Source organism: Equus quagga, chromosome 17 (genome assembly GCF_021613505.1).
Source record: "Equus quagga isolate Etosha38 chromosome 17, UCLA_HA_Equagga_1.0, whole genome shotgun sequence".
In the NCBI taxonomy this organism is placed as follows: domain Eukaryota; kingdom Metazoa; phylum Chordata; class Mammalia; order Perissodactyla; family Equidae; genus Equus; species Equus quagga.
In genome coordinates, this window is record NC_060283.1 from 14,805,177 (window position 1) to 14,831,796 (window position 26,620).

General features: G+C 52.5%; 2 protein-coding genes across 5 annotated transcripts; one reads left to right on the top strand and one right to left on the bottom strand.

Annotated features, from left to right (window-relative positions):
- The first annotated feature begins 1,640 nt into the window (after window positions 1–1,640).
- UBE2L6 (ubiquitin conjugating enzyme E2 L6) lies at window positions 1,641–19,743 on the top strand. 3 transcript variants are annotated; one of them, XM_046644781.1, is made up of 4 exons: window positions 1,641–1,866; window positions 5,033–5,128; window positions 9,153–9,339; window positions 11,291–12,212. In XM_046644781.1, the coding sequence occupies exons 1-4, from the start codon at window positions 1,840–1,842 to the stop codon at window positions 11,440–11,442; spliced, it is 462 nt and encodes a 153-aa protein (XP_046500737.1). In that variant the 5' UTR covers window positions 1,641–1,839; the 3' UTR covers window positions 11,443–12,212. The 3 variants fall into 3 exon arrangements, with proteins under 3 accessions (XP_046500737.1, XP_046500734.1, XP_046500735.1); XM_046644778.1 differs by lacking the exons at window positions 1,641–1,866; window positions 11,291–12,212 and adding exons at window positions 3,341–3,517; window positions 19,491–19,743; XM_046644779.1 differs by lacking the exon at window positions 1,641–1,866 and adding an exon at window positions 3,356–3,517.
- SMTNL1 (smoothelin like 1) lies at window positions 12,915–24,994 on the bottom strand. 2 transcript variants are annotated; one of them, XM_046644777.1, is made up of 9 exons: window positions 24,838–24,926; window positions 24,221–24,352; window positions 19,750–20,450; window positions 19,371–19,503; window positions 19,207–19,258; window positions 17,942–18,103; window positions 17,629–17,743; window positions 17,304–17,455; window positions 12,915–13,537 (listed from the first exon to the last, which is right to left on the bottom strand). In XM_046644777.1, exons 3-9 carry the CDS (start codon window positions 20,446–20,448, stop codon window positions 13,393–13,395), a joined length of 1,458 nt encoding a protein of 485 aa, XP_046500733.1. In that variant the 5' UTR covers window positions 20,449–20,450; window positions 24,221–24,352; window positions 24,838–24,926; the 3' UTR covers window positions 12,915–13,392. The 2 variants fall into 2 exon arrangements, with proteins under 2 accessions (XP_046500733.1, XP_046500732.1); XM_046644776.1 differs by lacking the exon at window positions 24,221–24,352 and having other exon boundaries at window positions 24,838–24,994.
- Between the last annotated feature and the right edge of the window lie 1,626 nt (window positions 24,995–26,620).

Genomic DNA, 26,620 nt, shown 5'->3' on the forward strand with positions numbered 1-26,620 from the left:
TTCCCCATATCCTTACCACTTTGCATTAAAAATGCAGGGGCTGCATTCTTTCCCCTTGTCCCACCAGTCCAAGAGCTCATCAAGGGCCGGCACACCACTCATGAAGGGCTAGGACACCACTTTTTTTTTTTTTGAGGAAGATTAGCTCTGAGATAACTCTACCAATCCTCTTCTTTTTTCTAAGGAAGACTGGCCCTGAGTTCACATCCGTGCCCATCTTCCTCTACTTTGTATATGGGATGCCTACCACAGCATAACTTGCCAAGCAGTGCCCTGTCTGCACCTGGGAACCGAACCCACGAACCCTGGGCCGCCAGAGCGGAACATGTGCACGCCAGAGCAGAACGTATGCACTTAACTACTGTGCCACGGGGCTGGCCCCAAGCCACCACTTTCTCATGGTAGTGTTCCCTAAATTCAGTGCCTGGCAGTCAGTAGTAGATGCTAGCTAACTGAGATGAATCAGATGCCTCGGTTGCCTCATCTCTACCTATGTGAAGGGACTGTGGACGGTGTCCTGTTCATTTCTGGCCTGTAAAAGATGCCCAGGTAAAGTTGATGAGATTGGATTAGAATGAATCATTCTGCAAATACATCCCACATCTGAGCAAAGAAGTAATTCGGTTCCAAGACACTCAGACAAAAACTACATGGAGGAGTGAGTTCAGAACTCAAAATACGCTGATTTCTTTCCTTATTTGGGCTGAGGGGTGTGGGGTGAAGAAGATGGCTTCGGTCCTGCCGAGGAGCCACATTAGTACTCGGAGATTCTTCCTCAGATGCTGCTCCGTGTTCGGGAGCTGCTATTCCGCGGTGGCCTCAGCTTTGGGCTGGGGGAAGGGGTCTCTGCCCTTGCACGGAGGGGTGGAGATTCCTGGTTATGTGGGGGGTGGGGGGTGGGGTGCACACAGTAGGCCTGCAGTTTGTAATGGACCGGTGGTAAAATAAGGGAGGCTCCTGAAGCCTTGGGGCTTGTCTTGGGGCTCCCCTGGCACAATGTTTCCTAAATGGGCGTTTAGTAGGCACTTATTAAAGGCTAAAGCTAATGAAGAACCGAATGGTCGACCAAACCCCCAAAGCAAGAGAGACTGGGTCCAACAGAGCTCCCCTTGCGGTGCCCTGCACCAAGCAGCCATCTGGGAGAAAGATCCTTTAGTCCCACCACCACCAAACGCTTGACAGCACAAAGGATCCCAAGAGGCCAAGGGAGGGGTCTTCGGAGGGGGGATAGTTTACGCCGGTCCCCATCCATTTTTAGACGTGGGGCACTGGGCCCAGAGAGGGGAAGTGACTTGTCTGGGGGGCTCCAGGAATTCGAGGAGGGGGCTTAGGGCGGTCTGATGGTGGAGGCCGCTGAGCGACCTGTCGCGGAGCTGCGCTTGCACTGCAAGCTTCCTGTATTTATTTAGGGCGAGTGTATATTTGGGGCGGCGCGGAGGTGGCTCATGGAGATGGAGGAGCCCCCGGCGCGGCCTCCGGCGGCGGAGCTGGAACGGGAACCCGGATGCGCGGACTCCGGCCCCCCGAGCGCTCGCTGCCTGGCGCACGGCGCCCCCCAGCGGGCCGCAGGGATCCGGCACAGCCGCGCGCTCACGGGCCACCCCGCTCCCGACAAAGAGCGCGAGTTCCGGGGATACGAGCCCACCGCGCCGGGGCCCAGGCTCATTCTCCCCTCGGCCGCCCCTAGTCCCAGCCGGGCGGGTGGGGAGCAGGTCTGCACGGCCCCCGGGCCCGCGCTGGTGGCGCGGGGAGTGGGCGGGGCTCCCGGAGGCGGGGTCCCTGGGGCGGGGCGCCCCAAGTCCGCGGCCAGTGCACTGTGTGGCTGGAGTCCGCGGAGCGATGACGGCGAGCAAGCGGGTGGCGAAGGTAACTGCATTGTAGGAGGACCCCTTTCTCTTGGCTCCCCTCACCCTCCCATTCCCTCCTCCCTCCATCCCTCCCCCGGCTTTCCGCTCTCCGCTCTCCGAGCGCTTTCGTCTGGGTACCAGGGCTGGCTGAAACCCTGTCATCCACGCCCCCTTCCCAGAGGCGGCATGGGTCTGCGAGAGAGGCCAGAGCTGGAGTTTTGGGAGGGGGGGGCACATCAGGCGGGGGTGTCGCTGGCACCCTGAGCTGTGCGGGGATGGGGATGAGCCAGCTCCCCCCAAACTGGTTTCAGTTTCATTTCTCCTGCCAGAAACTTGTGGTAACAATTGCCTGCGTCTCAGATGCTGGAAGGGTTCCTTGGCGTCTTCCTGGAGCCAGGGGCTCTGCTGGGGGTGGTGGTGGGTGGGTTATGAACAAAGATAACCAAGACAAGGTTCTTGCCTTGGAACAGCCCACTGCCCGCCCCATAATTTGGTACCTACATCGGAGGCCCGAGAAGTATGGGATGCTGAGCAGGAGTCAAGAGCAAGGTTCTTTGGGTATTCTCGGGAGGAAAAGATGCCAAGGTGGACCTGGAGGTGTCCTGCAGTAGGTGGCATGCATTCATTCTTTCTGCAAATGTTGTTGAATGCCTACTGTGTGCTGGCTGCCATTCTAGGAGGTAGGGAGGCAGAGAGGAACAACAATCCTGCCGTGGTTGGGCATTCATTCCAATCAGGGACACAATTTGAAATGAGATCTGGAAGGATGGGGAGGGGGGCGATTTCCCCCAGGAGGTGGGAAAACCCAGGGAGTTTGGAGGACTGGGGTGCAGCCAGGAGATGGAGATAGAGGGGGAAGGACGAGCAATCCTAGTGAAGTGGGTCTGACACCCTCCAGGCTTTGAGTCTCTCAGAAGTGCCCCTCCAAGGTGCAGAGTGAGGGGCAAGCTTGAGGGGGATGAAGGAGGGCCTGCTAGCCTAAGCCTCTGAGAAGAAGATCATCTCAGATTGGGGCCCCCAGAGCAGGCTCAGCCCAGAAGAACTGAAATCTGGAGGTTGGCAGCAAAAGGGGGCAGAGAGTGTTTCCAGCCCAGTGGGAAGGAGCCAGGAGCCAGTTACTCCACTGGCACCATTAAGCGTTTACATTAGTTATTTCATATAATTCTCCCAGCAACCCTGTGAGATAAGTCATATACCCCCATTTTACAGATGAAGAAGTTGAGGCTCAGAGAGAATAACTTGGTTGTCCAGCGTCACCCAGTCAGTAGTGACGGGGCTGGGATTTGAGCCCAGGTGGGTGGGGCTCCAACCCGCAGGTTCCTTCAGTGGCCTTTGTGCTTTCATTTTCTGTTCCTCTGAGTCAGGGGATTTCCTAACCGGCCTCTCTGAAAGAGCTGTGTGTCCTAGCTCGGGTTTCAACATCCTCAGGCTTGCGGAAAGTTTTGGCAGAACTCATCTGTAACAGATGAAGTCCAGGTGATCCTAGTTATAGTGAAGTCGGGAAATGTCCATTCTGGAGCCTCTCTGTTCAACCTGGGCCTTTGTTCTTGCCAAAGAGTCATGGATGACACTAGAACTATGACTTATAGTAGCAGATGCTTCTAGTTTGGGGTAAAAGGTAAATGAGAGGTGAGAGACACTGGGCAGAAGGTGCAAGAAGCAGTTCGTTGGTAAGAACAGAGATGGAGTATTGCCTGGGAGGTAGGAAGCGGGATGGGGTGTGTTTCTATGTTGGGGGGCAGAGAAAGGTCAGATGGGGCACAGTGTTAAAGGCCCCTCCCCAGCTGTGGACTGCATTTGGAGAGCTCTCTCTCTGCCTTTGTTTACACTAGGATTTCTCAACCTTGTCACTATTGACGTTTTGGGCCAGATAAGTTTTTGTGGGATGTTTGTCAGCATCCCTGGCCTCTACCCCCTAGAGGCTAATAGCACTCCCCCAACTTGTGACAACCAAAGATGGTTCTAGACGTTGCCAGATGGGGCAGGGGGTAAAATAACCCCTGGGTGAGAACCACTGGTTTACACCTGTGTGTGTTCCAGAGGAATATGCCCTGCCCTGGAATGTCTGTTTATCTGTTGTTTTTTCCCCAAAAAAGAGGTCTGTTGTCCCACAGGATGGACCCCAAAAGGCAGAGAGGAGTTCCTTGGTCAAATATATTTGAGAAGAAGAAGAATTTGCATGCTGTGGGCTCACATCCTGGAGATACATGATAGTAAAGCTTTGGGAGGTCCTGCAGTAAAGAAATCTGTTTAGCCTAGTGTTGCCCAACGTACTTGACCATGGAACCCTTTTCTTGTAATAACTGTTAACCTTGCGTGGGACACACTGTGCACATTTGCTCTCACTGGGCCTCTGCCTTGGTACCTCTCTGCTCCTCTGCAGCGTGGGCTCCTATTTATGCGGCATGGCCCAGCTCACAGTGTCACCCTCTGCGAAGCCTTCCTGCTCCCCTGCCCCCTCCTTTCCTGTTATGTAGCCACGCATCGTCCACATAATCACGTTGATGTTTCTTCCATGACTCCAATGAAGTTCTCGGGGGCTGGGCCCTGTCTTAGTTGCGTGTCCATAGTGGATGTTCAGGAAAGGGTTGTAGGGAGAATTCAGTGATGTCCAGATGACTGGGCCACCTTGTCCGCTTGTTTCCCTGCTCGGTGTGTGGACTTCTCCCCTGCTGTGGTCCGCCTGAGTCGTTTCCTTTCCCCAGCCCCAGTCTGGAGGAGACCGACAGGGACAGGGTGATGTCTTTGCTGCCCACTCTGCTTTGAGCACTGTAAGGGCATGTCGTCATGCTGGACACTCAGTGGATGCTATGGAAGGAAAGGAGGGAGTTAGGACCTCATGACTCCTAGGAGGATGAGAGGATGGAGCTTAAGTACCTCAGTTTCAGGAGAAAGGCTCCCAAGAGTCTTTACTCCCAAGTTGTAAAATCTGGAAGCAGAGACCTTCGTCTTCCCTCCACCTAGTTCCTGCAGAGCTGTGATAAGGCTAAGATCAGATAATTCACTTAAAGTGCTCAGCACCGTGCCAACATATCCTAAACACTTAGTAAATCGGGGCTCGGACTTTGGGGGCTTCTGTCCCTAGGATGCCCTGTTTGAGACTTGGGACAGCTTGCTTCTGGGATAGGGGAGGGGGCTGAATAGGGGAAGCTGGGCCCACTGTCTGCTCGCTGTGCCCCCTGCAGGAGCTGGAGGATCTTCAGAAGCAGCTTCCCAGGTACCTGCGGGACCTGTTCAGCGATGATGCCGACGTCCTGGTGTGGCATGCCCTCCTCCTGCCTGTGAGTGTCCATGGGGATCATGGCCTTGGGTTAGGGTGACTTAGGCCAGGGGCCTGGGCAGGGAGGGTTAGTTAGGACTGGGCAAGAATTTTCCCTGTATTAGAATCTTTTTTTTTTTTTTGAGGAAGATTAGCCCTGAGCTAACATCTGCTGCCAATCTTCCTCTTTTTGCTGAGGAAGGCTGGCTCTGAGCTAACATCTGTGTCCACCTTCCTCTACTTTATATGTGGGACGCCTACCACAGCATGAATTGCCAAGCAGTGCTGTGTCCACACCTGGTATCTGAACTGGCGAACTCCGGGCCGCCGAACCAGAACGTCCACACTTAACAGCTGCGTCACCAGGCTGGCCCTGAGAATCTTTTTTTTACTGGAGTTTATTATTGGTAGAGGGAGTCTCTCTCTGGATCGATTTCTTCTGAGGTCGAGGCAGGCTGATAAAGGGGCTAAAAGACTTTGGGACTTAGTCAGCAGCCCCTTCCTCAACCAAGCCCCCCACAGAAGCTTCAGCAGACGAACAGCATCAAAAAAAAAGCAAGGAAAAAGATCTCTTGGACCTTTGTCAAGGGGTAGGGATCAACTTCCTGTTTCCCACAGTTGGTAGGACTTGCTCCCTCAGACCTAAAATATATCTTGTTTTCTTTTAAAGATCATGTTTCAGAAAATTATTGCTCCATATGCCAACACAGATAACTCCTCTCTGGTATTCTGATTTTTCCCTGCTGTTAGATATCATCTCGATAAAATCTCCCTTTGAAGGCAGTAGTCCAAAGGACCTATCAGAGTGCAAAATCTTTATTTTTTTCATCTAATTATTAGTGACTGAAGATATTTTCTTTTTTTTTAAGGTATGCTTTTTGGTGAGGAAGTTTGGCCATGAGCTAACATCTGCTGCCAATCTTCCTCTTTTTTTTTTTTTTCTCTCCAAAGCCCCAGTACGTAGTTGTATATCCTAGTTGTAGGTTATTCTAGCTCTTCTGTGTGGGACACCACCACAGCATGGCTCGATGAGAGGTGCATAGGTCTGTGCCCAGGATCCGAACCGGTGAACCCTGGGCCACTGAAGTGGAATGTGCTGAACTTAACCACTACACTGCTGGGCCGGCCCCTATGAGGTCATATTGAACCCTCTCAACCACCCCATGAGGGAGGTCATCGTCCTTTTACAGTTGAGGAAATGGAGGCCTAGGAGGTTAAGTGACTTGTCCAAGATCACACGGAATAAAGTGGTGGGCCTGGGAGAAAAGTAAAAATGCTTTATTTAACCCAGAACTTAGAAGGAAGTAGGATTTTCTCCGCTGAGCCTGCGGTGCAGTATGAAGCCCTCTGTCTGGTCCCACTTCTTCATCTTACAGATGAGGAGACGGAGTCCTAGAGGCGCTCACAGCCGCACAGCAAGCTTGAGGCAGAGCTGGGGCGGGTTCCCTGGCTCTCGGCTCCAGGCACTGCCACCTCCTTCCTCCGTTAAGACCCTGGAAGCCCAGCCGGCAGCCCCTGCAGACAGGACACACACACACACTCCCCATCCTTCTCTGAGGCCTCACCCTTGGCCTTGTCTCTGCTTCCCAGGTCCCAGCTTCCTCTTATTGCTGAGAACATAAAGGCTGAGACATTTTCTTATCTGACCACTAGCTGCCCCACTTCTTATCTCAGACACACCCACAACTGCTATGGTTTCCGTTTGCCTTCTGCTAAGGAAGGGGAGCTCTCTTAAAGCCTTGACTCTGTACTTAAATACGTATGTCATTCTGGCTGTCTTTGTCCTGTCTTCTCCATAACAAAGGTTCTGGAAGGGCTTGGAGCTTTGGAACCAGCCTGAAGGCCCATGTGCTCTGCGCTGGGGTCACCGCCGCTCTGGGTCTCCTCCCTTCTCGGGTGTAGAATAGTGCTCATGTGGAGAGCTGTAGAGTCGACAGCGCTGGGGTCCCACCCAGAACTGCCACTGTGGCCCTGGCCAGGTTCCTTACATACACTGAACTTGAGTTTCCTCGACTGAAAATGGAGATGCTCACAGTCGTGAGTTTTCGTAATTCTCACCATAATAGCTGACGCGTATGTAGCGCTTGCCACGTGCCAGGCCCTATTCTAAGCCCTTAACAGAAAGCAGCTCGTTTAATCCTCACAGAAGCCGAATGAAGAAGTCTATTACTATTCCCATATGGCAGCACAGAGAGGTTAAGTTACTTGCCTAAGGTTACACAGCTAGTGAGTGGCAGAGCCACGATTCACACTCAGGCAGGGTGGCTCCAAAGTCCATGTGACCCCTACACTCTGCTGCGTGGGCTAATGTGTGTCAAGCCCTTAGCTCAGTGCGGCACGGAGTAGGTGCCCAGGCAAGTCTTGAGGTTGCCGAAAGTCCGGAGGGTCTTCCGCTGGCTCCTGGCAGCCTTCAGTGGCTCCAGCCCCAAGTTGTTTTTTTTATTATTTACGGTAAAACACACACGGCAGTATTTACCGTCCTAACCTTTTTGATGTTTACAGTTCAGTGGTGCTAAGTACATTCACGTTGTTGTGCAATCACCGCCACCATCCGTCTCCAGAACTTCTTCCTTTCCCCATCCTGAAACTCTGTCCCCATTAAACACTAACTGCATTCCTCCTCCCCTCTGCACCTGGGGACTAATTTTCTTTTTTTTTTCTTTTTGAGGAAGATTAGCCCTGAGCTAACTGCTGCCAATCCTCCTCTTTTTCCTGGGAAAGACTGGCCCTGAGCTAACATCCGTGCCCATCTTCCTCTACTTTATATGTGGGACGCCTACCACAGCATGGCGTGCCAAGCAGTGCCATGTCTGCACCCGGGATCCGAACCAGCAAACCCCGGCCGCCAAAGCGGAACGTGGGAACTGAACCGCTGCACCACCGGGCCAGCCCCCCCGCTAATTTTCTATTTTATGTCTATGAATTTGATAGTATTCTAGGTACCTCACAGAGGTGGAATCATACAATATTTGTTCTTTTTTGTGTAGCTGATTTCACTTAGCAGAATGTCTTCCAAGTTCATCCATGTTGTGGCATGTATGAGAATTTCCTTCCTTTTTAAGGTTGAATAATATCCCACTGTTTGGATGTACCACATTTTGTTTATCCATTCATCCCCTGATGGACATTTGGGTCATTTCAACCTTCTGCTATTGTGAATCACGCAGCTTTGAACATGGGCGTACAAATACCTGTTTGAGTCCCTGCTTTCAGTGCTTTTGAGAATAGACCCAGAAGTGGAATTGCTGGATCATGTGGTCATTCTCTGTTTAATTTGTGTGTGTGTCTGTGTGAGAGGAAGATTGGCCCTGAGCCAATACCTGTGCCAGTCTTCCTCTATTTTATATGTGGGATGCCACCACAGTGTGGCTTGACGAGTGGTACTAGGTCTGCGCCCAGAATCCGAACCTGTGAACCCTTGGCCACCAAAGCAGAGCACACGAACTCAACCACTATGCCACCAGGCCAGCCCCTCTGTTTAATTACTTTTGAGGAACTGTCGTACTGTTTTCCACAGTAGCTGCACCATTTTACCTTCCCAAGCCCCTGACTTCTTATGATTGCCTCATTTTCTCCATTTCCTCCCCCACGAGCAATGATGTTCTGCTGTACTTGCTAACGGCTTCCAAAGAGAGGATGTCTGTCTTCCTTTTCTATAATTCCCAGAAAGACTTTAAAGCTGAGATGGTCCTTAGAGCTCATCCAGTCAAACTTTACCCATTTTTCAAGTCAGGAAACTGAGCCCTAGAGATGGGAGGCGGCTGGCTCGTAGTTACATAGCAAAGCCAGGATCCACCTTTTGTGACTCCCAGGCCAGTGTTCTTTTGGACTCCACTCTTCCACTAGTCCATGACTCAGTTGCCAAATGATTGCAGGTACCGTCTGTGTTCCCGTTCATGATTCTTCCTAGGAGTGGAGCAGAGGATGCCTGGGATCCTGGAGTGGGGGCGGGGAGGAGGGGAAACTAGACCAAGGCCCTGGGAGGAAAACGATCTTTTCAGAGCTGCCACATCTCGGAACAGAGCTTGACCCCTTCTCTTGCACAGGAGAAACCGCCATACAACCTCAAGGCCTTTAAGCTGCGCATCAACTTCCCCGAGGAGTATCCGTTCAGGCCCCCCACGGTGAAATTCACAACCAAGATCTACCACCCCAACGTGGACAGTGACGGACAGGTGTGCCTGCCCATCATCAGCAATGAGAACTGGAAGCCTTGCACCAAGACCTGCCAAGGTGGGGCTGGGTCTTGCTTAAAGGGAGGGACCAATACTTGGGGTTACAGGACTGATTTTGAGTTAGAAAAGCCCCAAGAGAGGAGATAAAAATTGTGGCTCTCAGCTGAGGCTGCCATCAGATAGAAGGGATATATCCTGAGATCCTGGGCTGGCTCACCTGCTTCTGGCTCTGTTGTGATACCTGGGCAGGTGTGACAGAGCAACGTTGCTATGAATCATGGGAGAGATAAGTAGCTGGGCTGTAGAGGGAAGGGCTTGGGATAAGGTGGCCCAGTGCTCTGTGTGTGGACCCTGGTGAAGTCTCTGTTCCTCTCCAGGGCTCCGTGCCCTATATGACAGTTGAGGGGCTAATAGTGATCATACACATCAGTTAATTAAGCACTTTCAGCACTGTGCTAAGAGCATCACACATCAGCTTCATTTAATCCCCCCAATATCCTCCTGAGATGGTGCTATCATTAGCCCCATTTAACAGATGAGGATGCCAAGGCGTATGAGACGTGAAGCACTTGCCTGAGGTCGTGCAGCTGGCAAGTGGCAGAGCTGGGATTCCAAGCCAGGCTTGGCTGACCCTAGAGCAGGGCTGTCCAGCAGAACTTTCTGCAGTGGTGGAAATGTTCAATAGCTTCACTGCCCTATTCCATAGTCAGTAGCCACATGTGGCCATTACACACTTGAAATGTAGCCAATGTGACTGAAGAACTGAATTCTTTTTTTTTCCCTTTTTCTCCCAAAGCCCCTACCCCAGCCCCCGTACACAGTTGTGTATTTTTGGATGTGGGTCCCTCTAGCCGTGACACGTGGGACGCTGCCTCAGCATGGCCCGACAAGCGGCGCCATGTCCTCGCCCAGGATCTGAACTGGCGAAACCCCGGGCCACGGAAGCAGAGTGTGCGAACTTAACCACTGGGCCACAGGGCCGGCCCCAAGAACTGAATTCTTAATTGTAGTTTATTATTTTTATTTTTATTCAGTGTCTTCCTTTTCTTCGTTTTTTGATGAAGATCAGCCCTGAGCTAACATTTGCAACCCATCCTCCTCTTTTTGCTCAGGAAGATTTGCCCTGAGCTAACATCTGTGCCCATCTTCCTCTATTTTTTATATGTGGGATGCCTGCCACAGCATGGCTTGATAAGCAGTGCGTAGGTCCGTGCCCAGAATCCAAACCAGCGAACCCCAGGTTGCCCAAGTGGAGGGCGCAAACTTAACCATTACGCCACCGGGCTGGCCCCTGTAGTGAATCCTAATTAATTTAAATTTAGATGACCACATGTGGCTAGTGGCTACCATATTAGACAATGAGCTGTAGAGCCTATGGGTGTAATCAGTGTGCCCGTGGACCAGCTCAGGAGTTCTTAACCCTGAAAGTAAAGATCCTGGGCTGGAGAGGAGGAGTGGTCCTTGGATGAGCTTCAGGGATTCTGTGAAGTGCTCTTAACTCAGAAGTGCATGCCGTGCATATGCGGATGTGCCCTTGCTGGGGACATGGGCCACTGCCTTCGCCGGGTTCCCAAGGGCACCTGTGAAAGATAAGCACCATGAGGCAGTAGTGTTTTCCAATCTTCAGCCTCAGAACCCTTTTTCCCAAATACAAGTTTATTTGGAATCCTAATATCAAACAGAGAAAAACAGTGGTTCTTGCTGGAGAGGGGGTGGGACCTAGAAGCCCCGTGTATCTCCCCCACCCCCAGGATGGGAAGCTTCTCTGGAGCTGTGGGACGCAGTCTGAAAAGCACTGATACAACCAGTCAGGCCTTTGGGCATCATCAGCAGAGAAAGCGAGGGGTGTTTGATTTGGCCGTAGAGTCATCCCAAGAGATGGAACCTCCTTGGGGGTCCCCCAGGGAGAGAGTGTGGCATTTCAGGGGGATCTGGGAGCAGGCAGCATCACCTCCTTCCCAGGACTTTTTCTCTCCATCCTGATATTCTGATGTGGTCTCTCTCCCCAGTCCTGGAGGCCCTCAACGTGCTGGTGAACACACCAGACCTGGGGCAGCCCCTTCGGGTGAGCCTCGCTGACCTGCTGATGCAGGACCCGGAGCTGTTCCACAGGGAGGCCGAAGAGTTCACCCTGCAGTTTGGAGAGGCCCGACCCTCCTAACTCTGCTTCTGACCCCTCCCCGTGCCGGCTCCTCTCTGTGTGATGGACAGACACTCCTCATGGACTAGGGGTCAGAGCCCCTTGGTGGCCCATTCCCTTCTCATCTTTTCCACTTTTCCCTTCTTGGGTTGTTAGTCATTCGTTTGTGTGGGGGGTCGGGGAGGGGCCGCGGATACGTGTGTGTGGGGTGTGGACCTTCTCCGGGGTTCACCTGGCCACAGGTGTGCTTCCCCCACTCCCTTTCTCTGCCCCAGAGCCGGGGCAGTTTAGGTTTGCAGAGCTACAGGCCAGCTCTCCGGTGCTCTCCAGTGTGAGAATCCTGGGCTCACTCGTTGCTCCATCTGAGAGACACAGGTCACCTTCCAGGCCAGCTTGCGGGAAGCGGACCCAGCAGCCAACCAGAGTCCCCCCAGGGCCCAGGTGTCAGGGGGCAGAGGGAAGTTGGGGTGGGGGTGGGAGGCAGTGCATATGGAGCGCATCATATTTACAAGTGAGTGCTTTGTTGATCGACTAATCGAAATCAGCTGGACTATGGATGGACGTGCATAGATTTAGGCGCTAAACCTTTTCTCTTCCACAAAGTGAAGAATACAGTCTCCATGCCAGAAATCTTACCACATGGTTTCTAACCACTTGCCATCCCATTAGGTGGCTAGTTCCTGAGGGCCAGGCTTCAGGCTGGGAGGAGTGTCCCCTCTGGCTTCCAGTCCAGGGGGAGCCACAGAAACCATGTGCTTGTCTAGCCATTAAAGTCACAGATGAATTGCGGAGTCTGGCTGAGTGTTTGTGGAGGGCTTGCAGTGGTTTCATCAGGAGGAGGTGAGCTGGGGATTTAGCTGCCATCTAGCAAAAGGTGTGACCCTCCTTCCTGTGAACTGATGGCTCACCCGGCATCGTGTAACCCCAAACGTTGTGAGGAAAGCTGGCCAGGAGGGGCTAGGCCATCCTCAGCCAGAGGGGCCGTCAACACGTCCACAGGGGTAACATTCCCATTTTATAGATGAGGCAACTGAAGTACAGAGTGCCTCAGTGGATTGCCAGGTCCGCTGTGCCCATCAGGGCAGAGCCCACACCTGCCGCAGTGCCAAGCTGGCTGGCTTTTGTTCTTGTGATTTTCGTGAGCTGTTCTCAGCAGCACAAACGCTCCAAATGGCTGATGAAGCCGGACAGGCTTATTAGCAGGAAATGATGATCAGCTCAGGGGTTCATCGCTAGTGAGCCAAAACTTCAGCCAGAGTTGGAGGGATTAACTTAACCTGAAGGAAGAACTTTCTGGGTGCAATGGTTCTAAGCTACTGGAACACCACTGGCTTTTCAGAGACAGAATGTGGAGTATCTTTGAGTCAACTCAAACTACTAGCCTAGTTTGGGTGAGATTTCTAGAGAATCTTCTACTCCAGGCCTGGCCCTGGAATTCCCTAATATGGGAGAAGTGTGGAAAGAGGGACGAGAATTGGGAAAACTGCCATCAGTGGCTTGAAATATAAGGTTTATTTTTTATTTTTGGCCACCCCTTATTGACCACTTAGGTGACAGGCACCAGGCAAGGCTTGGTGTCCATTTCATTAGCTCATTTAACCCTCACAACACCTGCACGAGGTTTGAACTCCCCTTATCCCCATTCAGATGGTAAATTGAGGCTCAGAGAGGTTAACTCACTGGCCCAAGGTCACCCAGCTGGTTAGTGGTAAGACCCAGGCCTTTGTCCTTTCCCAAATGCCTTTCACGGTTGCTGAGATCATGTCAGGTGAGGAACTTTGGCAGCTGCGGTTTGTTGTCCTGGAGTGAGAGATGTTCCTGGGCAGGGTAGGGAGGGAGCGCTAAGGGGCCAGACTGGATTTTACAAAAGTACTTTTAATGCAGTTAAGACTGGTGCCATCTGCCCTTGCCTGAGTCCCAGCTGGTCAGCTGGGCGCCCTGCCCAGCTCTGCCCGCAGGGTCAGTCACTCCTCATTTCTTCTTGGTCTTCACCAGTCCCTTTTGCACAAGGCTGCGGTACAGCTCCTGGATGTAGGTGTAGACACATTTGGAGTCAGGCACCGCCAGCCGCACCATGTCATCCACCTCCAGCAGCTGGGCGCAGTCGGCTAGTTTCCTGAGGGGCAGGGGTGGGGTGAGGAAGAGAGAGTCGAAGGTGAAGCAGGTGGGCGCTAGAGGAAGGGGTAGGGCAGCCCGGCGAGGATGAAACCCACAGGATTGTGTATGTTGGAGCTGGGAGGTCATCTGAGCAACTATCCCATTGTACAGACGAGATAACTGAGGCCTGACAGTCAAGAGTCAGACTCAGCTTTGATTCCAAAGCTCATGTTTTCATTGGACTGTGTGTCCTCATATGGGAGCGGGACCCTCTGGTGTCTAGTTCCACGTTAACCCACCCCTTTCACCTGCTAGTCTATCTGTCCTCTGGAAGGCCAGGCTCCTCAGGAAGAATTGGAAGGCCAGAACCCCAATCCTATTTAGTGTTGGCTTGCGGCTGCAATAGCGCCATCTTCATTCAATCTCTGTGTATTTGAGGGCCTACTATGTGCCAGGCATTCTTTTAGGGAAGTCAGCTCTGAACAAGACCAAAACATCCCCACTTTCGTGTCACTGACATTTTTGTGGCAGAAGACAGACAGTAATCAAATCACGAAATAAATAGTACATCAGATGGTGAGAGGTGCTATGGAGAAAAATAAGGCAGGGAAGGGAGATGGTATGTTCCTGTGTTAGACAGGGGCTATTTTTAGTAGGGGGCTAGGGGAAGGTCTCTTAAAGAGAGTAAATCATGTGCACATCTGGAGGAAGAAGATTCCAGGCAGAGGAAACAGCATGTGCAAAGGCCCTGAGACAGGAGTGCTTGCTATGTTTGAGGAACTGCATGGAACTTAGCAGCCAGTCCTCTTTTTCTAACTTCCCAGCTGCTCTTTGGGGCCACGTGCTACTTCTGGCTTTGCTGAGACCGATCATCTGAGCTAAGCACTTTTGGGGCCTTGCTGCCTTGTGCCAGGTACTTTATCACAAGACTACCCCTTGAATGGTCTCATGTACTCTCCTCCATCTTCAACCAGCAGAAGGGGAACTGAAAACTCAGAACATTTGGCTGATTTGCCCAAGGTCAAAGTGAGTGACACAGCTGGGACTCAACCCCAGGTCTGCTGATGCCTCTGGCATCTTTGCCCTGAAGCCGGGTCTCAGCCGTCCCAGCCAGCCAGACCGCGTGGGTGCTGGCAGAAGGAGAAACCAGGGTCCCATTGGAAATCCTCTCTTGGGGCTGAGACAGCTGGGCTGAAACCCAAGCCATACTGGCCTGGGAGCTGGGGGAGGATCACAGACTGGAAGATTTCGAAGAATCCAGTGCAGTGATCTCGGCTCCCTGGGTGTAGGCCCAGTACTGGCCTCCTGCACAGGAGAGGCAAGCGCTTCACTCCCATTGAGCCTGGGGAGCATGGCCAGGCTCCTCCAGCAGCACAGCTGATCGAGCTCAAGCACTGGCTGTTCCCCCCTCTTATCCAAGGATTGCATGGGAATCAGAGGACAGTTCTGGAACAGCAGGGGCAGTGGGATGTGATGGCTGTGGCAGGGCCCCCTTACTTTGCACTCTTAATCTTCACGTCAAACCCTGAGAGAGGTTAAGTCAGCTGCTGAGGGTCACAGAGCTAAGAAGGAGGAGGCAGGACTCAAACTCAGCACCTCAACTCTATTTTCCACCCTCCATCCCCATGCATACCCACCACATACTTCTCACTGCCTGACGCCTCCTGTCAGTCATCCCCATAACCTGATTATTCTGCTTTCCTGTGGCTCTGCCTGGTTGGAACCAAGGCAAGGACAATGACCTGTGTCTCACAGGCCAGGGACATTTGGTCAAGGCCAAGCTGCATGCCCTTCTGATGTTCACTTGGAGCTCTCAGCCCCGACCGGGGGTCTCACTTTCAGATTCTGGTTCTGCCGCAGCCCACCTGTGCGACCTAGGACACCGTGCTACCTCTCTACTTGTGTCCACGCTCCGGTATTATTGCGAGCATCTGATTAGATGAGACAAGGAAAGCACTTAGTAGAATGCCTGGTACCTAGTCTCTCTTGATTCCTATGGCTTATCATCATCTTTAAAGGTGTTTCTGAGCCCAGAGCAGGACATGCCGCTCCCAGCCCGCTAAGCCCCGCACTGCAGGGTGCTCACCCCATCCCTTGGCAAGATAATATGAAAGTGGAGGGATCTTGCGGAACATCAAGTCTGGTGGTTTGCAAATGGCATCCTTGGTGCCCTAAGGCCCTACAGAGATGCTTCAGGGACCATCTTGGAAAGGAGGATTGAGCGCTGAGCTGGGGTGCTCCAGGAACCCCCCCAACCTAAAAGCTCCCCCTTTAATCTGTTTTATATGTTGGGCATTCACTTAATATTTTGTTTGAGGAATCTGCTGGGAAAAAAACCCATTGTAAAGCACGGATCACTGTAATCCTCTCATTTTCCCCATGGAGACACGCAGGCCCAGAGACAGGGAGATTGCTGCCCTGGGCTTCTCTGCAGGTTCATGGCCAGGCCTGGGCCAGACGAGAGGGCTCAGCCTCCAGAGCAAGGTGCTGCTAACACCCCCGCTGACTTGTTCCCTGTCCCAGGGCTTTGGAAATGCCCTCAGCTGTCCACTCTGGGGCCTCAGGGTGGCCCTCATTAGCCACGCCCTCTGCATAGTCCTGTCTCTACCAGGTGGCTCAGAAGCCTCTCCCTGGGGCTGGAGAGAACGGGACTCCAGGTATGAGCTCCTTGGGAGCCCTAAGGCCATCAGGGGGTGTCCAGGCCTCACAGGTGGGTAGAGGGGGAGGCCTCTGGCTGAGGCTGGTTTTGGTGCCTTGGTGGTGGGAGTGCCTCCCCCTCCCCCAACAGCCACGTCTTTGCCTCTAAGGTTCTTCTTGGGCCACACTGTTCCTCACACCCCTCCTGACTTTCTAGTACCGCCCCTTTCTCCATCCCAGCAGCACCCCTGGCACCCAGCTATGTGAGCCTCAGCAATAAACCTCCCTCCAGGTTCCCAAGTGAATAATAATTATCATCACAACTGTGATATCCTTCCTTATAATAGAGGGACAGCAGCTAAGATCTTTTTGAAGTGTTTGCTGTGGGTTAGGCACTGTTAGAGGGACTTAATTATTTACTTAATTCTCACACTAGCCCTGCAAAAGAGGAAATGTCATGCCCATTTTAAAGATCAGGATTTGGAGGGGCCAACCCGGTGGCCAAGTGGTTAAGTTCACATGCTCCGCTTCGGCAGCCCAGCGTTTCACCTGTTCGAATCCTGGGCGTGGACCTAGCACTGCTCGTCAAGCCATGATGAGGCGGCATCCCACATGCCACAACTAGGAGGACCCACAGCTAAAATATACAACTATGTACTGGGGGGGCTTTGGGGAGAAGAAGGAAAAATAAAATCTTAAAAAAGTAAAGATAAGGATATGGAGGCTCAGAGAGGTAAAGGAGCCTGTTCAAGATCACACAGCGAACAAATGGCAGAGTCAGAATCTGACCCCAAATCCCTTCAACCACCGTGTCTGAGCCAGCAGGCCTGCCTCTCCTCTGTCCCTTACCCCGCCAGCATTTCCTTTACGGCGCCTACTCCCCTTGGCAGTATATTTCAAGTGCATGTGTGTGTTTATGATCTGTCTCTCCCTTTAGAATGTAAGCCACGGGCAAGCGGGGATTTTGCTGGCTTCACCCACTGCCATGTCCTGAAACAGTTCTTGGTGGTCAAAAAATGTCTAGTGGATACATGAATGTGTGGCCACAGCCTCTATCTGAGCATCCTATGACCTCGCCCTAATGTAGCACTTGCCTTAGGCGGCCCCCGAGCTCCCACCCGACTCTGCCATCCATGGCTGTGGCTTACTCTGCCGTCGAGAACGCCAGGGTGAAGTTGTGCCGGCGCTGCGTGGGGTCCAGCGCCGTGTAGTCAAAGGCATCGGGGAAGAACTTGTGGATGAGGGCGCAGAAGGCCATGCCGCTGCTCCAGCTTGAAGAGAAGTTCTGGATGTCCACGTGCTGCGGGCGAGAGGGGCCCAGAGCAGGCCTTGGTGAGCCTCAGGCCAGAGGGCCTGGACTGTGCCCCTCTGAGCCTCCTCCTTTCTGGGCTTTGTGCCACTCAGACCCTCCCTAGCACTGCTACCCTGGGGAAGGGTCCCCTGCCCCACCGTGTGACCCTGTTCCATGCCCACCTCGTATTTTTTGGTCATGGCCCGGCACCACTCCAAGAGCATGTTCTTGACACCGCCAATGGCTGCCCCAGCTGCCTTGGTGTTTCGGAACAGGGCTGTGGTGCCCGAGGCTGCCCTGTAAGGGGAGAGGTGGAGATGGCCAAGCCAGAGAGGTGGGAAGCCATGGAGGGCCCCATCAGGGAGGACTCCCAGCCCCAGATGTCAGTCCTCCCACCTCGGCCTGGGCTGTTCCCACTGCCCCACCGTCCTCCCGCAGACCAACCAAGGTTTCCAGGGAAAGCCCAGCCCAGCCAGCTCCTCGCCTGCATCTTACCCGCCAAACTTGTCCACGATGGCTTTGCGGTTCTGTGCACGGGGCCCCCGGGGCCGGGCAGGGGCTGACACCCTGCGCTCAGGTACCTTCTCCTTCTTCTTCTCCTCCTGTGAGGGAGGGGGCTCCTTGGGACTCTGGGGCACATCGCTGGGTGAAGACTCACTGCATGGAAAGGTTCAAAGATGTATGAGAGGGCCTGGGGCCAGCCACTGCAGGGTACCGGCAGGGTGGGCAGAGGGCTGGCTGAGCGGGGGCGGTCCCTACAGTCTGAATGAGGCTTACAAAGTGGGGCCCCTCCTCTCAGCACACATTTCCTCTGTGCCCAGCACTGGGAGGGGGTTGGGAAGGAATAATGAGGCTCAGGTGAACTTTGAGGAGCATGTGGGCTGGTGAGATGTGTGGCCAGAACGAGGATTAAGTCTGAGGTCTGACCTGAGTTTGAATCCTGGCTTTGCCTCTTATTTGCTGTGTGATCTTGGGACTGTCATGTCACTTCTCTGAGCCTCAGCTTCCTCATCTGTGAAATGGGGGCCAGGATACCTGCCTGACAAGGTGGTTCTAAGGCCTGAGTAAGAAGGAGAATAGAGAGCTCCCCTCCGTGCCCGCCACATGACGGCCTGGGTGCTCAGTGAGTATTCCCTGGTTATCTTTCCTTAAGAAAGTGACACGAAGGTGAATTTGAGGTCAAAATAAAGGAAGATTCTTCTGTCGACTAAAGTGCAATGGCAAGAATAAGGCTCTCACTTTATCCAGTAGCCTCCAGGCACCAACCACTGTGCCAAGTGCCTCACACACATTACGTCATTTAAGCCTCATAATAATCCTATGAGGTAGGTACAATTACTGTGCCCACTTCACAGATGAGACGTGAAGTGACACAGCCAAGGTCACACAGCTGGTAAGTGGCAGAGTCTGTCCAGACTCAGGCTTTCTGCTCATGCTTTTATGAATGGATGATGCTGATGCCATGGAAACATGCTGAGCGGTAAGATGAGGAGACCCTAGGAGGAGCTGTCAGGGATGCTGAAGAGCAGGCTGCAGCAGTGGAGGGGGAGGTGGGCCAGACATGTCCCATGCTCCCTTTTCTCCCATGCTCTGGCTCCTCTGGTTTCCTGGGCTCTGCCCTGGGATGGGAGGCTGAATGCAAGGAACACAGGAATAACTTGAGATTGGGAGCTGGGGAGGCCCTGACCCAGGTGATGGCAGCCTTTAAAGGGAGCGGGTGGTAGGAAGAGTCAGAGCTGGGGCCCAGAGTTTGACATTACCTGGCTGAAGGACTGGTCTCTCCAGAAGCCACGGTATCTGGACCCAACCCATCTGAGGAAAGGAGTGGGAGGGAGGGAAACTGGAGCTACCCATGATGCACTTCCTGCCCACCCCGTCAGGGTAGCCCCTGCAGCATCCCGTGGGCTCCTGGGCTCTCACTCACCTGGGCTGGTGCCGTGGCCCTCCTCCGTGGGGCTCTCGGGCCACTCCTCAGGGGAGCTGGGCATCACTCCTGCCCCTTCCTCTGACTCTCTCTCCTCCCCCTCATCCTGCTCCTCATTAGGACTGCCTGACTCCTGGAATGAACATGATCTGCGTGAGCTCAGCCACACAAGGACATGCCCCAGACTTTGTGAGGACTTCGGAAAGATCTGGAAACCTGAGGCCACAGTGCTGCATCCCCCATCCCTGGCTTTTGATATCAGTGGGAAAAAGACTAGACTTTCCCAAGGGAATAAAGCAGGGGAGGCTTGCTTCCTGGGGTGCAGGGGACTCTAGAATGTTGTGGGGGCCTCCTCCCTCCTCTCCTCTGCCTCACTCACCACCTCCTCCTTCACATCAGCCTCCTGAGGTTCAGCCTTGGCCTCATCTTCCACAGCAGCCTTCTTCTGAGAGTCTGCCTGGGCCTCTGGGACATGGGCTTTCTCCTGGGCTTCAGCCTTGGGCTCCTGTGTTTTGTTGCTCTCCTGAGAGGCTGCCGCGGCCTCCTCCTGCTCCTCAGCCTCCCTAGCTCCAGCCTTGGGCTCCTGCTCCCCAGCGGCCTGCTTCAGCTCAGCCTTGGCCTCCTCATTCACGTCAGCTTTCTCCCTAGATTCAGGCTTGGCCTCTTTCTCATCAGCCTTCTGCTTCTCAGAGGCCAGCATGGTCTTCTCTTTTCCCTCAGCCTGCTTGGGTTCAGATTTGGTCTCTTCTTTCCTATGGGTCATCTCCTGAGGAGCCGCTGTGGCCTCTTCCTTCCCACCATCTTCCTTCTGAGGTTCGATCTCCCCTTTGGATTCCACCTTGACCTCACTCAACCCATTTGCTTCCCCCTCGAATTCAGCTGAAATGCTGTCCTCGTTCTCGGCTGGTGCTCTTTCCTGTTTTCCTGCCTCATCTGGGGTCCCCTCTTTGACAGTCTTCTCTGCTGTGCCTTTGGCCACCTCCTCTGCAGAGGCTTCACCTCCCAGCGTCCCTGGGGCCTCTGCAGTCGGGGAGACGGTGGTCCCGTCCTCAGAGGGCTTCCCTTCCTTCTGCTCCATCTCTGGAAAGAGAAAAGAAGCGGGCGTGGTCATGCCCCATCCTTGTGTGGAGTCAAGTCCCCACCCTCCAAGCGCTGGCCCGGGAATCTGGAGGACTGCCGTTCGCTCCTGGGTCCCCCCACTTGGATATGTGACATGAGCACCCACGTTCCCTGTGGTAAAATGAGGGGATAGAGCACTGCTTCCCCAAAGGTGAGGTGTTGGGCCACCGTGACCTGAGGTTGGATGGAGTTCACCGCCCCTCTGCAGACTGTGGCTTGGGCTTTAAAGAACCTTCGATCACATAATGACTTTTCAATGATTTTGCCTCTTTTGGATCAAAGCCAAGGAGGCAGTTACAGTTTGAGCCTCACATCCTGGAACGCCCGTGGAGCAGTTGCTCGTCTCCCCTTTCCGCGGCGGGAGCTAGCCTCCGGCTCAGAGCCCAGGGCAGGCAGGAGTATCCAGATAGAATTTAATAACACTTTAGTTTCCATTGTATTTACTTTTACAGTTACTTTCTATTTTTGGCCAGTGATATGGAGTTTCCATTTCCAGTTGTGGTATAAAGTTTCGTTTAAAACTGTTTATTGGATTTTAAAGTAAGTGAATTCAAAGGAAGACATTCAGGAAAGCAGACTCCGGATGGCAGAGATGCAGCTAAATTACGGAGGTGGTGTAAAAAGGCCTGAAATTTGGGAAACCCTGGGCCAGTTGGTCTCTGGGTCTCTGCCTGCTCTGCCACTCGGTGGTTCTCAGGAAAGGTGGGCCTGGGCATGGAAGAGTTTCCTTTGGTGAAGAATGAGAATGTATTTACTCTCTCTAACCTCTGTGGGGAAATCTGACCTTCCAACTCCCGGGCAGTGTGGCGGGAGAGGGCGATTATGACGCCTTAATTTGGAGTTTCCTAGTCAAGTACTGTATATACTGTAGGATCTACAAAAACAGGTGTGCGGGAGAACAGGGCCAACTCCTTCATCCCCCTGCCCTTCTTGGGGGTCTGTTTACTAAGAAAACAATCCCCAAATAGGGTTCAGGGCATGACTCAGGCAGTAAAAGAAGTAGACACTCCAGTCACTGTCTAAAAATACCTCCTGCCCTCTGCAGTGCCATCCTTCTGGGTGACAGTACCCAGGGCACCTGAGTAATTGGGACAGAGGCAGGAAGACAAGCAGGTGAGGGGCAGGGCTCTGTTCCCACCATGCACTCAGGTCTTACTGCCCCCCAGACCAGAGTCCTGAGGTCCCTGGATTAGGTGCCCCCCATTTCCAAGGAAGCAGGCTGGGATTTGCAAAGATGCTCACATTGTCCTCCAATTCCCCCCTCCTACTCCTCCCCCACCAACCCCTCACACCAGAGCCCCTTGATGGTTCAGCTGCTCCAGCATGTATTAAAGTCAGAGGGGAACAAATAAGCCTGGGAGATGGAATGGGATCAGCAGGGAGCCAGGAGGCCATGGAGCTGGCCTTGACCCCCATCTCCTAATCACTCACTCTGAGACATCAGCAAGTTCCTTCCTCTTTGGGCCTCAGTGTCCACTGACAGTGACAGGATTGGTCTAGATCAGGTTTCCTAAACTCTGTTCTGTGGAAAACTAGGGACTCCTTAAACATTAACAGGGGCTAGGGGATGTGTATTCTCTGGCTAAGGCTGTTCCAGAAACAGACATATACAACTTCACACATATATATACAGATATACAAGTTCCAGATCAATACAACTTCATTAGCACTTAAATAGATTCCATATACCCCACAGTAAGGAAACCTTAACATTGTTTAGCTTTATTTAACTCACTTTCCCCCAAACCTATCTGACCATGGATCTTTTTTCCCTTTGCTTCCTTTGCTTTCTTTTCTTCCTTTCTTTCTTTTTTCTTTGTGAGGAAGATTGGCCCTGAGCTAATATCTTCCTCTTTTTGCTTGAGGAAGATTGTCACTGAGCTAACATCTGTGCCAGCCTTCCCCTGTTTTATGTGGGATGCCACCACAGCATGGCTTGACGAGTGGTGCTGGGTCTGTACCCAGGATCCCAACCCTTGAACCCCTGGCCATGGAAGCGGAGTGCGAGAACTTAGCCACCACGCCACTGGGCTGGCCCCTGCTGTCTTTTCTTTTTGCTTTGTTTTTCCTGAGGAGCATGTACCACCCTCCTCAGCAATGCCGTGTTTGGCAGAAGAAGATACAGCAAATGCTCATCTAAATGATCCACACAACGTCTCCCTGCGTGTGTTCTAGTTTGGAAAACGATATGGAGAAGTGGTGAGAATCACTCATTCTGGAGTCTTCCCATGATGGGATCCCGGCTCCCACTCTTTCCTAACTGTGTGACCTTGAGCAAGCTACCTGCCCTCCTGCATTTTGATTCTGGAAATAGAAATTGGGATGGTGGAGGGTTAAAGAAGCCAATGTGTAGAAAGGATTGTGAGGCGTGCCCGGCCTGGAGGGAGCACTTGGTACACATCTGCTCGTATGGTGTGGGTTGGCCTGTGCCCAGCCCTGTGCCAGATTAAGGTCCTGACCCAGCCATGAGGGCATTTAGTTGGTAAGACAAGCCAAAGAGAGCGGAACACCAGTAAGATGATAACAAGCCCTTTTTATACCTCAAAGTGTAGTAATCGGCTAAGACATAGCTGAGAGTTGCAGCCGTCTTTCCCTTCATCGACAGGTTACACACCTAGGGTGGTGGAGAAGGGCAGGCGTACACATGCACACACACACGCACATCCTGCGTGTTTGGCCATCCTGTGTGTTCATCACCTCTGCTTTCCACCCTCCAGGCTTGTCATAAATAGACAAGGAGTGAAGACACTCAGAATGCTGAGAAACCAGATAACATCACCCACCCCAGCATTAACAATTCTATAGCAATTTACAGCTTACGCTGCAGTGCCCTGCTTCATCTCACTGGTTCTTCGGAATAGGTATTATTGGCCCGATTTTACAGATTAGGGGTTTAAGGCTCGGGGAGTTGAAGTCCCTTGACTAAAGTCATAGGACAATTAAATGTCCAAACTACACCTAGAACCCAGGTCTCCTGACAACCCATCCAGAGCTTCTGCCAAAGATGCTGCTCCCACCAGCTCCTCAGCCAGTGTCCCTTCAAAGGCTCCAGCCCAGAGTGAGGGGCACCAGGCTGGTAGGGGGGCAGTCAGATATGGCTGAGGAGTTCAGCTCGCTTCTTGTTTTTTTTTTTTTTTTTTTGGAAGATTAGCCCTGAGTTAATATCTGCTGTCAATCCTCCTCTTTTTGCTGAAGAAGACTGGCCCTGAGCTAACATCCATGCCCATCTTCATCTACTTTTTATGTAGGATGCCTACCACAGCATGGCTTCCCAAGCGGTGCCATGTCTGCACCCGGGATCTGAACCGGCGAACCTGGGCCACTGAAGCGGCACATGTGCACTTAACCACTGCGCCACCAGGCTGGCTCCTCAGCTCTCTTCTAAGTGCACAGGAGGCCCTTCCTTCCTCCTCTCCGCTTTCCTTCCTCCTTCATCCCCAGGAGACCTTCATACCATCCCTGCTGTGTGTCCAAGCAGCACTATAGACAGCTCCCTTTTCCCTCTGCCTGTTTCTTTTGGTAGAGCCAAAGGAAGAGAACCCAGGAGCCTAAGTTCCAAGCCCCAAACAGCAGAGACGACACTCGAGGGTTCTGCTGATACCTCCACGACCCACTGCCACCCAATCTGTCTTCCGGTGGTCCTGAGGCTTCCACTATCCCCCTCCCCAGCCAGGGACCCTCCCTTGGAGAGGCCACATTGAACTGCTTAGAGAGTCTCCCTCCCAACTCACCTGGACTGGTGAGACCTGCAAGGCCCTCTCTACCCCTGTCAGGTCCTCCTCATGGACTGCCACCTGCAGGCTACTCTGCAGGTGATCTCAAGTTGCCCAACACCCCAGGGCTGAGTCCGTGACCTCTGACATCTAAAGAGAGGGCACAGTGGTGGAGAGAATTAGAAAGGAGCCTGGGGGCCAGCCTGGTGGCTCAGTGGTTAAGTTCACATGCTCTGCTTCGGCGGCCAGGGGTTCACTGGTTCAGATCCTGGGCGCAGACCTACGTACCGCTTATCAAGCCATGCTGTGGTAGGTATCCCACATATAAAATATAGGAAGATGGGCACAGATGTTAGCTCAGGGCCAATCTTCCTCAGCAAAAAAAGAGGAGGATTGGTGGTGGATGTTAGCTCAGGGCTAATCTACCTCAAAGAAAAAAAAATAGAAAGAAAAGAAAGTGCCTGGCCCGTTGTCACTACTCAATAAGTATTTGTAAAAAAGAAAGGAACCTGGATTTCTCCAACCACGAGGCTCTACTTGGAATCTCTGGCCCTTGGAAGGTGGGAGGTGGGAGGTGGGAGACAGGTTGGCAGAGGGAGGGGGGCAGTTAGAAAGGGGCCCAGGGCTTTTCCTACCTGTGGGGCTTCTGCCTGGGGGCTTGGGAGCGCTTTCCTTCCTCTAGCTGAGCGGCCTCACTCCCAGGCTGCCTTTAAGCCGGTAGCCTCTAGCCCCTGGCTCTTCCTTCCCCCGCCCCCCACCCCACCTTCCTCCCCCGCTGTCCCCCCTTCAAGAGCCTTGAGCCACTGAAGACCATTGTTTACTACTCTGTTGGTACAACACTTTCCCCTGGCCTGGGAGGCTCAGATTTCCCAGGAAGGTCTGACAGGTGGCACCTTTCAATCATAGTGAGTCCCTCCCGCCCTGACCCTGGCACCATCGTCCTATGGTCATCTTTCTTCCCAGTGTACTCGCCTGGCCTTAGTAACCCTGGAAACCATCTGCAGGCCCATGTGGAGCATGGTCCACCAGCCCTCTGGCCTCCCCTACCTATCCAGAGACCAGGCCAGTCTTCCTCTGCTCCTTTCACCCCCTAACCCCGCTATGGTCCTTTAAATAGTCCCTTTTGCACTTTCTCAGACAAAAGCAGCTGCTGAAGGGTGGGCTAAGGAGGGGCTGAATGGAACAGCTGCTGACTTGGGGGATGTGTCTCGGGGATCACACTGGAGAGAGATTTGGGGTGGGGAGGGGCGAAGAGAAGGATGATGGCCCAACCTGATGGATTGCTGGGCTCGGAGTCTAGAAAATACAAAACTGAGCTCTATTTTGAGCCAAAGTGACTGGCACACAGTAGGCTTTGAACAAATTTTTGTACTAAATTGAGATTTTGCTCAGAAAAAACAAAACAAATCTTTACCTTCTCTATGTGTCATGTGATCTCAGAAAGGCCCTACTTTTGGAGAATGTGTGCAGGGGATAACCCTACCACTGACAAAGCTCGTGAGTCCCCCAACCCTCTCCCCTAGTCCCCACCCCTTCAGCCACACTGGCCTCCTTCCTGTTCCTGAAATCAATTGATTTCTTTTCACACTCAGGACTGTAACCTTTTTGCTTCTGCTCATTGTGAGACTGGTTCTTACTCATCCTTCTGCTCTCAGCTCAGATTTCATTTCCTCAGAGAGGTCTCCGTGACCTTCAGTCCCTCGCCATCATTTCATCCTGTTTTATTTTCTTCATAATATTTATTGGAATACAAAATTACCGTATGCATTTCCTTATTATCCGACTCTCTCAGGAGACTCTAAGCCCCATGAAGGCAGGAATTTTACCCACCATGCTCATGGCTATGTGCCCAGGGCCTAGCCAATTTTCTGGTTCACACGAGGTGCTCAATAAATATATGTTGAATAAATAAATTAATTAGCTAATAGAAATATGGAATAGGAACTTGGGGCCTATGCGTGGGATGATCTGAAAGTCAGGTGTGGGTACCAATAGTTGAATAGTCTAATATTGATGGTTACCAGCTGCCTCTAGTGTCAAGATGTCTCCTTCACCCTTCTAGAACTTATCTGCCCAAGATTGATGAGCTTTTCTCTCTGGCCTGCTGTCCTTTTTTAAAATTAAAACTCTTTTCTCTTCTTGTCCTGCTGTCCTTAGGTATTGAAAACAGCAAAATAGTAGATCATTGTATCACTCATTAAACCTTCTCTTAGACAATTCATGTATTCATTGATTAAATGGTCTTTGAACACTTGCTGGGGATACAGCTGTGGAGATAATAAAAAATAGGCAAAACTAGATCATAGAGCTTACATTTTGGTGTGGGGAGATAGACAGTAAGCAAATGAATCAAAAGAATGTCTTATATTAGAGGCAGTAGGTTCTATGGAGAAAAATGAAGCAGAGAAGAGGATGAAG

Bases quoted from the DNA above. Each gene is read 5' to 3' on its own strand.
- UBE2L6 (XM_046644778.1), top strand. From the start codon at position 3,470: ATGAGAGGTGAGAGACACTGGGCAGAAGGTGCAAGAAGCAGTTCGTTG. The intron at 5,129-9,152 runs GTGAGTGTCCAT...TCTCTTGCACAG, and splicing joins GGCATGCCCTCCTCCTGCCT to GAGAAACCGCCATACAACCT. The intron at 9,340-19,490 runs GTGGGGCTGGGT...GCTCCTCATTAG, and splicing joins TTGCACCAAGACCTGCCAAG to GACTGCCTGACTCCTGGAAT.
- SMTNL1 (XM_046644776.1), bottom strand. From the start codon at position 20,448: ATGGAGCAGAAGGAAGGGAAGCCCTCTGAGGACGGGACCACCGTCTCC. The intron at 17,456-17,628 runs GTGGGCATGGAA...TCTCGCCCGCAG, and splicing joins CCATGACCAAAAAATACGAG to CACGTGGACATCCAGAACTT. The intron at 13,538-17,303 runs GTAAGCCACAGC...CCTGCCCCTCAG, and splicing joins CTGGCGTTCTCGACGGCAGA to GAAACTAGCCGACTGCGCCC.